Consider the following 11,174-nt stretch of genomic DNA (forward strand, 5'->3'; position numbering starts at 1 on the left):
GCGTCTTTGGTACAGGGACGAGGCATGATGTCTTCCACATCACCGGGACCCTCTGCAGACTCAGACTCAGCATAAACAGTTTATGAAAGACTCCACACAGCTGGGGGGCACAGGTCTTGATTTGGAATAACTGTAATCTACGCATGTTGAAAAGTATACAGCCTTAAATATATACATAAACTCACTCAAATCTGGTAACAAGTGGTGATGAAGGTTCTAAAAAGAGGTCTGTGTCTTTTAACTTGATAATGCCAAGCCCTATTAACTTGTCGTTAGCGATCATGACTGACAGGAACTGATAGTTTTGCTTTGTCTGCATCTCACTGGACTGCCCAATAGTCATATAGGCACAGTATTAAAGTCGAACAAACTCAGTGAAGATCGAAGAATGAGTACAATTGCTTGACCTGATGATCCCGATGTTATTTGGATGAGTCACCACTCTGCCTTTGTCTGGAAAAAGACCTAAACTGTTATCATCAGTTGTGGGAAAATTGGTTAGGATCAACCCAGGAACCACCAAGGCTCAAGCCTGCCATGAGCTGAAAACTACAGGAACACCAGCATCTGTAATGGTCCTGGGACTGCTGACTCACTGTTTTTGTTTTGATTAAGAGTTGCTTATGTTTCTGGTTAATTCTTATTAAGATTTGCTAGTTCCTAGGTTTGATTTCTGTGCTCCCTCTGTTTAGTGTCTAGTCTGTGTCTCGGTGCCTGCCCTGGTCCCACATCTCCTGTCTAAGTTCCCTCTGTACCGTGTCAGTATCGGGTCTCTGAGTCTGTAAGTTCAGTTGTTGTGCTTCCTGTTTTACTTTGAAAGTCTGTGTCTGTATTCTGTGTTGCTTCCCTTGTCTTATCCTGCAGAATTAGTCCCAGCTGTGTTTCCCTTCTGTCTCCCGTTCTTGATTACCCCTGTCATCCCCAGCTTGTTGTCACGTCGTACCCTTTCCCTGTTGTGTCTTCACCGCTGTGTTACGATAGTTTTCTAGTTCTCCGTTCAAAGCTTAGCTTTCCAGTTTCCAAGGTAATGCTTAGTGCTTTGAGTTCTTGTTTTTTTGCCCTGTATTCATGAAGAGTTCGTCCAGCAATAAATGCTGCACTTTAGTTTAACCTTTTCCGAGTCCTGCATTTGGGTCCAATCTCCTGCCTTCCACGCAGCACAACATGACAGCGTCACTGTCCACAGTGAAGCCAGTTTCACGTTGCAATGGACTAAGAGCCATCTTTTGTGCCACCCAAGAAAGAAACCTCTGCTTCAAATCCACTACACATTGGGCCTGTGTAAAATCAACACCTTTAAGCTTGATTTAAATTTGTAGCTGCCCACATTAATAAATCAAACTAATTCTGGAGAAAGGTTTTTTGGTCAGACAGAACAAAGACAGCACTATTTGGTCACGACAAAAGGTATGTTTGAAAGAGTAAAGGTGAGGTTTTCAAACCTAAGTACACTGTACCAACTGTAGCATCATGCTCTGGGGCTGTTCTGCTGACAGTGGTACTGGTACACTGAAAAAAGTGAATGGAACAATGAAGGAAGAGGACTACCTCCAAATCCTTCAACTTCACCTCAAATCAACAGCTACGGTTGAAACTTGAACACAGTATTCTAACAGGACAATCATCTCAAACACACATCAAAACTGGTTTGGAATTTAAAAAAAGCAGGCTGACATTAAGTTTCTGGAACAGCCTTCCCAAAAGGAAGGCAATAAACCAGTTTAAAATGTAAATGAACTCTACCAATTTTTCCAAGAAATGTTGTCAAATATTCAGCCAAAGCACCTGGTCAAGGTGCAACCTGCCAAGGGACATTTAACCAAACTGGAGGTGGTTGTAACTTTTTTTGCCCTGTGTGGAATAGAGAAAGTCCAAAATAAATTTAAACTTGTGTTCCCAGTTCTTGCTTTTAAAGTCAATGAAGATGTATGCTGTACAATTATTCCACTCTGCAAAAAGAACAATTTAAAGAAATAATTCAAAGCCCTGTGACATGTATGTCCACAATGAGTCGATGTAAATTTCTGAACACAAATGTACATTATGGTCATTCTAGTTCTAAACATAAACCTCAAACATTTGACTTTACTTCTTGTTTTCTGTGACACACTCGCTCCAAAAATGTCCAAACAGTTAACACCAGCTGAACAAGTTTTCCAGTCCTGTTTTAGTGAGCCTCAGTTAATGTCATCTCTGGCTTGCATGGTGATTAAAGTGGCGTCTAAGTCTACAGTGAAGGTCCTCAATAAAGGCAAAACGTATTATGAACAGGTGTCTACTCTCTTCAAAAGAAATCAACACAAGTACACTGGACTGCCATTTGTTCTTCAGATAGCAAAAGCTTCAAAAACAGTTGATGTGATTTATGGACCAAGACACACATTTTGTTAACTGGATTATAATTTCATGCGTTCAAGGAAACCCCTTTATTCAAACATGTGGCTTACCGTACTACATATTTGGTATAAGTTTGAACTTGTTAGCTTTTAGGTCTTCAAAATCTAATCTGATCATCTGCTCCACATAAAGCATGAAGCTTCCACTACATTGTGCATTATTCTTGAGTTTCAGTATTCATGAAAACATTAAAACATAAAATCTGGTTAAACCACATGCCTAAAGGTCTTAGACAATCAGTACCCTAATGTAAGGTCACTGAAACTTTGCAAAGTATACATTGGAATGCTGTAAAGTAAGGAGCGCTTTGCACAATCACTCCAAGAATTTTAATGGTCATAAAATCCTGGCTTGAAAAACATATTTAAGTATAAAGTTGGTGTTTCAATGATTTAAAGGCACTCACCTCACACTGAATGAAAGTTACATACATGTATCTTTATTATAAACAACCATAGCTCCTCACACATAAAGTCAGACAGTCACTGCTGATATTCACTTAAGTGGCAGCTTTTATTCAAAGCCTGGATCCCCTTAATTGTTTAAAGTCGAATTAACTCCTCTTATAATTCATGACCAACATGGAGCGAGACATTTTAACTAGTCATGAGCAATAAATGATGCTTCCACAGTTTCTACGTCACAGCTGAGTCCTTGAAGCTTTTACTTAAAGCGTCAAATCACTTCAGTCTACATGGCTTCACAGGGCAACACAGCTCAACAATCTGCAATCACACATCCATCAGGGGATTATACTTGAAGTCATAATGAAAACTTGAAAGCTAACGAGTCTGTAATGATGTATTCACCGATGTTCAGTCATTGCTTAGAACCGTTTGCCATGTGCTGGAGGCAGAAGACCCAAGGAGGGCGTGCTGAATTATTTAGTGCCACTCTACTCTTACAACACACGCAAGGCTCGCACTGACTTTAAAGCTGAAATAAGATGAAAAACACGCATGTAGCTTTCTGATTGTCAGCACGATGTTGTATTTAAGCAAGAAAAGCTGTCATATGCGTGCTTGCCACAGACCGCCTCCATATAAGTTAAAATCCATACAGTCTAGGAGCTATTTTTGCTTAGTAAGCTGACATGTAAGATCACACACTGATGTCATCCCTCCCATTGACAGCAAAGTCGCCTGACTCAGACACGGATGACAAACAGGAAGTCTTCTGGGCTCATGGATTGTGTGTTTAGCTGATAACAAAAAGCGAGCCAACTACCTACCTACTAGTTCACAGGTCGTCAGAGTCAAGTCATAGCAAAGGTATGAGCTCTCAACATCGCAGCAGCAATGTTGATATTGCCCCAGAGGGGCATTTGAGCCGAACAAAGAGGCGACAATTCAGACAGAGGAATGCAGCAGTGAAATGGATTAGAAACCCTCCTATTGAAGGCAGGAATTGACAAGGAGGGGATGACAGAGTGAAACAAATCAAAGAAACCTTACAGAAACAATGGCCTGCTGAGCAGGACAAACTTAAACGCCACTCAGACCGTTCATTCAACTACCTTGAGCGTATATATATATCCACTCACCCGGGTGTACGTATTCCTCCTAGTGTGTGACATGATTTCTGGTTGCTGAGCCCCCCACTCAAAACTGCCAGTCTTGACTGAAAGAGCGTGTTATTGGGGAGAGCGTCAGCCAGACAGAAGGGGGTCGAGGAGAGGGGAGTGGGGTTCAGTGATGCTGCCGGAGCGTCTCCCTCTTCCTCTCTGTCTCCTTGCAGAATCACACCATCCCTCTCCTATTGCTCACAGTACAGCCCGAGCTCCCAAAACTCCACCGTCCCGCCTCTCTGCTGCCCACAAGCCAAAGTCTGCGGGAGCTTTTTTCACCATATCAGGAAGTCTCTGCTGGGGAGGATGCTGCCAATCCAGCCCTCTGATTAAAGGTGCCAAAGGCGAACAGCAGCGATATGAAGACGGGGGAAAAAAAAAATAAAGCCAAGCTGGGTCTGCTGTGAGCGCATCAGCTGAGGGGCAGCACTGCACTGTGCTGTGTCTAAGCTGGCTTCTGCAGGAGGGAGGGTGGTTTAGGCCCAGACAGTGCTGCTGGGTCCTAAAGCCTGCAGACATGCTTCTCAAAATAGACAGCTATTATTCCCGTGCATGCCCTCATTGTTTAGGATGATGCAGAGGTTCAGGCTTGTTTTTTACTTCTTATCATGAGTGCACTGATCAAAGGCTACTTTCAGCCTCGGCAACACAGACTTTTAAGGTAAAAATTAATAATATTGACTCAAGTTATGATTAATCAGTCAGGGAATGGAAAAAGAAAAAACATACGGGGTCGTAAATACATCAAAAGAAAAGGCTGAAATTACACTAAACCTAATTTCTCGCTGCACTGCAGCCTATAATGGATTTCCAGGGTTTTTTTGTGTGTTTTTTTTTTATTACAAAGCATTCCACTTTCTTTCATCTGCTAGAGTGAGAACTGGGAGGGGGGAAAGTCAAGAAAAAAACAGGTGCTAAGCATTTTTCATCCAGTGGGAGGTGAACCAGTTCAAGTTAATCAACTGCTGTTTCATTGTGGTTGAACACAAAAGGTCCAGGTGATGCTCCATAACACAGCACATTGTAAGCAAAAAGCAGCAGAGGTTGCATTAGGGTCCAGCCTAAAACTGTGGCCCATCACAGAGCAAGGATTAGTTCTTTTATCTGCTAACTGCATGGCTGGAGCTTTTCAACTCCCAGTCATCTCTGTTTCTCTGCTGTCATCTCTTTGCAATGGAAGCAAGCGCTGCAGGGTTTCTGTGTAAAAGCTTTCAGCTTAGAGGCTGATGAGAAACGCTGGCACCCAAGCCTTCAAGAGGAGAATATTTTTCCTTTCAAAATGATGCAGGACATATTAAGCTTCAGCAACAAACATGGGCCAGGATAACAACAAAAACCAGCCATATATGCAATCCACAGACTAATATTTCAGCTGGGGGATAGCTGGGGATGTTTAGGGACAAAACAAACCTCTGCAGTGTCTTTGCACCCTTTTATGCAAATGATGGAGGCAGAACCAAAAAACGGGGGTGTTGGGCATTTGTGGGAAGAAATAGAGAAGGGGAGCCTCTTATCTCTCTAAAGACTAGCAGACAGTCTAATTCAAAGCTCGTCCTCCTTATAGAAGATGATGGAAGAGAAACTGAGAAAGAGGCGGTGCTGCTGCTTTGAGCCCACTCAGACCAGCGAACGGGAAGGACGCAGGAACAGAGGTGACACTCTGGGATTTTAAGCAGGAAAATTACAGCCACACTGCACCTCTGTCTGTCTGTCCGGGAGGAACAAATCAATATCACTCAACAAGGTAAAAACGAGCATAACTATTGCTCCAAGGCAGCTTTTATTTAGCACAAGCTTGGCTTATATGACACAAATTTTGCCAATATGGACACAGCAGCTGACGGTCGACTGAAAAAGAAACTGCAGCATCATCCAGGTAGAGTTTTAGAGGTGACCATTTTTAAAAGGAGACACTACGTTAAAGAAAAGAAACTAACTGAAATAAATTGAATAAATAATTTGTTCATTTTAGGTCAGGAAATATTGAGGTTACTGTGATTATTTTTAGCTTGGTTTATTAATCTTTATGTGAATAACAAACATAATTAATGGACTTACTTGAGTCACTGAATTATACATTTAAATTGTAATCAGTGTAGTTGAGCAGTGTCACTCAAGTTTATTTGAAGTGAGATTAAAACAGCAGATGTGACCATGCAAACCTTTTTTCAAACAATGTTTTTAAATGTGTCTAATTGCTGGAGAATACTGGGGGAATTACAGCCTGTAATGCTTGCATGTCAATGATATTCAGGATGGTCTCATCACTGAGCAATGCATAAAAGAAAAGTAGGTCATCAGTTGAATAGTTGTGTAAAGCCAGCACTTCAACCCTGTATGCATTCAATTAGGATTTGAGTGCATAAAACACAAAGCACCCTTAGTATAAACTGGTATAAAGTATTTATAGTGTGCATGTCTATAGTCTGTACCATATGTTTACATATGTAATCTGGTGCCATCTAGTGTGTATAAAATCTACTGAAGGCTGAAATTCTGCTGCAATAATCGGGACATACAATGATATCTTATTTATACATGTATTACTGGGAAAGAATTAAGATACTACTACACATTAAAATAATAACTATATACATTTCTGCGTATTGCTTCTGCTGGTAATCACAATAAATCACAGCATGGGTGTGGCTGAAGCCCTACAGGACATTTTCTCCCGACAGATTAACCAAACTGGATGACAAATTAAGAAAAACAATCTGGATTAGAAGATTATTTAATTTAACCGAGAATAATCATCCCTTTAGGATTGGATATCGACACAGCCGCCTTAATAGCAAGCAAGGCTCATTACACTTGCCATGTTCTTCATTATTAGTCGTTTTAATGTGAGAACATTTAATTTTAACAGCTGTAACTAATACTAAACCTTAATTTTAACGCTCACATTTGGTGCTGTCAGCTGTCAGGCAGACACTCCCTGATCAGCTGCTAGCAGCAACGTTCGTTAGCTTCGTTTGGCAATTTCAATAAATGAATAAAAATAATAATATCCAAGAGATAATATTAAGAAACCCCACAAGCTTATAGTTTAAGACAGGTGTGTGTGTGTGTGTATTCTGAGTTAAAACCCCGACGGTCAGATGATAAATATGCACTAATACCTACCTGCTTACGTCAAAATATCCGGCTAACTGCTCCGCTTCGTCCCTGACAGGCTACATCCATCCATGGAGGTCTGGCCGGACACATCCGCTTCGAGGTGGCCGAGCTGCTGCCTGACTCAGCCCGCCTGACACAAACTCAGGGGCCCGATGAAAACTCAAGTATTTAAACGAGCTCAGCAGCACAAAGATGACACGGTTTAAACACATACAGACTGAGGCTATATCAATAAAAAATGAAATAACTTTTTAATTTAAATTTTGCTTTTTTCTGTCATTTTTGTGCTATTTATCGTGGCATTATTTTGTACTTATTTCCTGATTACAGGCAAGTACAAAAGTACCTTATATCACAATTTAAGTATAAATTTTAAATGAAACAAAAATACTCTTCACAGCTTTAATTATTTTTTTAAGGAATAAAACAACAACCTGACACAGGTGAGCATCATTGAGGTGGTAGTCATTTACAGCGAGGCATATAGCATGTAAAATAAACTCAAACCAAAGCAGTGACCCAAAATATCTGTTTGGGTTCTTCACCCTGCAGCCACAACCTCCCCCTGGCCCACAGTAGACACTGTTGGGCTGAACAGCTGTCAGCTTCCTTTTTGGGCCTCCAGCAGTACAATCTATAGTCTCAACACTCTGCTCAGAGGACCATAGAAATAAAGATGACTTCAGGTAGTTTTCCATGCATAGAGGTATTAAGTGATTTGTACATATATGAGTGTATTTCTGGATAAAACAGAAGTAGTGCATGCATTGTAACATTACACACCACTGTGCAAAAGTCCTAAGCTACCCCTCACTTATCTATATTTTACTCCAAGCAGCCAGACTATCTTAACATTTTTAAGAGGGCCTTGAGGAATACTTCTTCAAGGTTTCTAAAGTTCTTTTAAAGTTTTCTGTCGGCATTGACTGCTTTTTCGTGTATTTTCAGTCCAGTCTTTGTACCTGACCAGTGGAAAAGTGGCTGTCAAGGATAAGGTATGGCAAATGATATAAGAACTGGACTGAAAATCAGTGGTAACAGGTCGAAGGAGATGATGGAGAGATTATTCCAAATTAGAAAATGTTTCAATACATATATGGAGGAGGTAAGGAGAGACATGCAACAGTGAGAGTGTAGAGCCATCTGTTAAAAACAGTGGAGGCTCTCTCATTGTTTGGACCTAGCTAACATCTGGTGATGTTAAAGATCTTGTCCAAATTAATAGAATTATGAACACAGAAAAGTACAGTGAGAGAAATTTATAACCAAACTATTATGAATATTTTAATGACACCAGAGATTGTTGTGGCCAAGTTACTAAAAGGGCCTCTAGTGATCTCCTGTATTGGATCAATGCATCACAAACTGAGCAAAAACAACAGATTTGAAATAACACTGCAAAAGTGATCGCAGCTTTTGTGTTCAGATGTATACATTTATTGTTAAAATCATGTAGAAGTTAAATAAAATGACAAATCAACACAAAACCCTTAACAAAAGCTGAGTTTTTCTACTTTAACATTTTGTGGAACCAACTATTTTACACACAAATAAAACAGTAACGATCTTGTGTGTGTTTGAAACAGGAGAAAACACAACTGGACCAGCTCTACAAGTGTTGAGTAAACACGCCCCCATCTCAACCCCCCATGCCCGACCTGTCCAGAGTGTTTCTGCCTCAATCAAATACATGCTGGGAAAACACAGAGTGGAGGAACTAGATAAATGTGTTGTACTGCTGCCCTGAAATGGTTGTCAGTGTTTATATCTGATTCAGTCCATTCTTCAGTCCTGCTGTAAATCAAGTCTGTACTCAAGCAGGGTGAAGTTTAGGATTTTGGCAAGAAACTCTGGAACGACAAACTCTCTTATCTTTTTGTAGCCCATGTGCTCGTACAGCTTCTGAGCATCTGTCTGCACCACAGAAGTCTGCAGTATTACAGCTCCGTAACCCCTGTCGCGAGTAAATTCAGCCACTGTACGACACAGAGCCTTTGCGATGCCCATCCCGCGGTGACTGCGGCGGACCGACATGCGTTTCAGCTTCAAGCAACCAGGAGCATCCTCAGCAGGAAGACAAGCCACCGAACCCACTACCCGGCCATCGCTATCAGCCACCCAAAAGCATGAGTCTTTCCCTTTCAGGTAGGTCTCACTGATGTTGTTGAGGTCCTTTCTGAGCGTGGATTCGATGTATTTGTTGAACATGTAGACGACCATCTGCCGGGCTCCAGCCAGGCAGAAGGTGACGGCCAAGACGGGAAGCAAGAAGGACTTAGAGCTGGTCAGGAGAGCGCAGAACATGCACATGAGGACCATCTGGGTCAGCGGCTGCTTCAGAACGTGCACAAAGGATGACGGCACGTGCTCACTCATCCCCAAGGTGAAGAGCTCCTTCACAACATCAGCATCTTCATCATTAAACTTCCGGATCTGAATGTTGTCCATGGCTCGTTCAGCTTTTCAATCACAGAGGTAAAGACATGAGAGATGTCAAAATACAAGCAGGGATCAAACAAATCTGCAATACAAAATCACTTTTTTCACTCTGACAAAAGCTTTCTTTATCTCAGGCGAAAACAATCATTTTCTGTAGTAATTAGTGGTAGTAAAGACATCTAATCATCAACACTTGAATGCAATTCAATTTCCAGAAAAATATATTTTGTCTTTGCAGAAATTATAACCTAAAAATACAGACACCAATATATTTCAGTGAGATAATACACTCAACATCTGCTTTATTAGGTACACCTTTCTGGTATCGGGTTAGACACCGATTTGCCTTTAGAATTCCCTTAATTCTTCTTCTTTGGTCCATGTTGACACGACAGCATCACACAGCTGTTGCAGATTTATCGGTCGCACACCCGTGATGCAAATGCCCTGTTCGGTTACCTCTTTTTTAAGACACAGCTGATCACGTTGTTTCACCAACTCTTCTGCACAAGGCATATTGTACAGGGTAAAACAGCCGTGGCACTTGAAACAACAAATGCAATCTCCACATTTTGACTTTATTCTCGAAATAAATGTTAATAATAATGAAATCCTCCATCGGATGGCTTGATTTATTGTAATGTGAGTACAATAACAGAGTCATTAAGACACTTGCAGAACAGGTTTCTTCTTTATTTCATATGCAACCCCTTTATAAATCCTGTTGACTGTAGTCTATTTCCAAATATAAGCGAAAATGTCGACCATCACAAAGATTAAGAAAACCCTGCTGGCTTAAATGACTCGTAAAGTATGCACCAGAATAAACAGTGTAAACATAAATAAACAAACACGGTGTGGCTGGAGTTGGAAGCTATTTTAAAAATTAAACAGTTTCATCTCTGATCGAAATGTCCGTTAAACACACCTGAAGGCACATCACATGAGTTAGCCCAAAACCGAAATAAGCTTTAGTAATGCTAACTGTCCGCTATTTGACCAGATATTAGACGGGACACGTTCACATATTAAACTCGTCGTGTCCTTTCAGAAAAGGTGAATAAACAATCCAGATTAGCCAACAGAAGCTAGCATCAGTGCTAACCTCACAAAGGCGCTGAGGATTGGACTGCAGTTTGCTCTGATATTTTATGACTCACAAAAACCACAAAATAAATGCGACTTACCTGTTTTATGCCAGTCCTTGAAAGTGGAGTGTAAATTCAGTTTACCCAAGTCAAAAGCCCTTCATTTCGCTTGGCTCCTAAACTACTTCCTCATGTCTACCGTGCTACATTCAGGGATCGTCGGAAGAACTTTGAAAGCTGGCGTGAAAGTGTTTTAGGGTTGATATTAATGCATTTAATGTATTAATGTATTTTTACTGTTACTGTTTTAGGCTGTTGCTACAGCCTTTTTGGAGATATTGTTCCAGATATGGAGATAATGTTGGGTAAAGTTTAAATCTTTACTTGCAATATCATTGTAATATCACAGTTTTGCAGTGGTGCACTGCCAGGTTTCCTGCTACGTTTCCAAACAACTTCACTACATTACAAGGATAAATAGTATCCCTAGCCTTCTCTGTGATGTGTAAGTTGTATTGCAGATTCAGAAGTACACTGCATATACATGTTACTGCTTAAGAGTA

The 11,174-nt window shown here is 40.8% G+C and overlaps 2 protein-coding genes across 8 annotated transcripts in view; both read right to left on the reverse strand.

The window, feature by feature from the left end:
• The window catches only part of LOC146646544 (dynactin subunit 1-like), a 37,101-nt gene extending 29,877 nt beyond the window's left edge, over positions 1 to 7,224 (reverse strand). For 4 of the 7 annotated variants that reach the window (XM_085392385.1, XM_085392383.1, XM_085392382.1 and 1 more), the window contains exon 1: positions 3,941 to 4,397. In XM_085392385.1, the coding sequence (XP_085248511.1) occupies positions 3,941 to 3,973 (33 nt within the window). In that variant the 5' untranslated portion in view covers positions 3,974 to 4,397. Of the gene's footprint in view, positions 1 to 3,940; positions 4,398 to 7,090 lie in introns of those variants that run through there. The other 3 variants (XM_085392386.1, XM_085392384.1, XM_085392387.1) reach the window with 2 other exon arrangements.
• Positions 7,225 to 7,537: 313 nt separating this feature from the next.
• LOC146646545 (N-acetyltransferase 8F1-like) lies at positions 7,538 to 10,863 on the reverse strand. Its single transcript, XM_085392389.1, has 2 exons — positions 10,711 to 10,863; positions 7,538 to 9,543 (listed from the first exon to the last, which is right to left on the reverse strand). Exon 2 carries the CDS (start codon positions 9,530 to 9,532, stop codon positions 8,870 to 8,872), a length of 663 nt encoding a protein of 220 aa, XP_085248515.1. The 5' UTR covers positions 9,533 to 9,543; positions 10,711 to 10,863; the 3' UTR covers positions 7,538 to 8,869.
• Between the last annotated feature and the right edge of the window lie 311 nt (positions 10,864 to 11,174).

The sequence above is a fragment of the Rhamphochromis longiceps genome, linkage group LG19 (genome assembly GCF_057381845.1).
Source record: "Rhamphochromis longiceps isolate RC_006_pf linkage group LG19, R_longiceps_female_GT1.1, whole genome shotgun sequence".
Taxonomy (NCBI): domain Eukaryota; kingdom Metazoa; phylum Chordata; class Actinopteri; order Cichliformes; family Cichlidae; genus Rhamphochromis; species Rhamphochromis longiceps.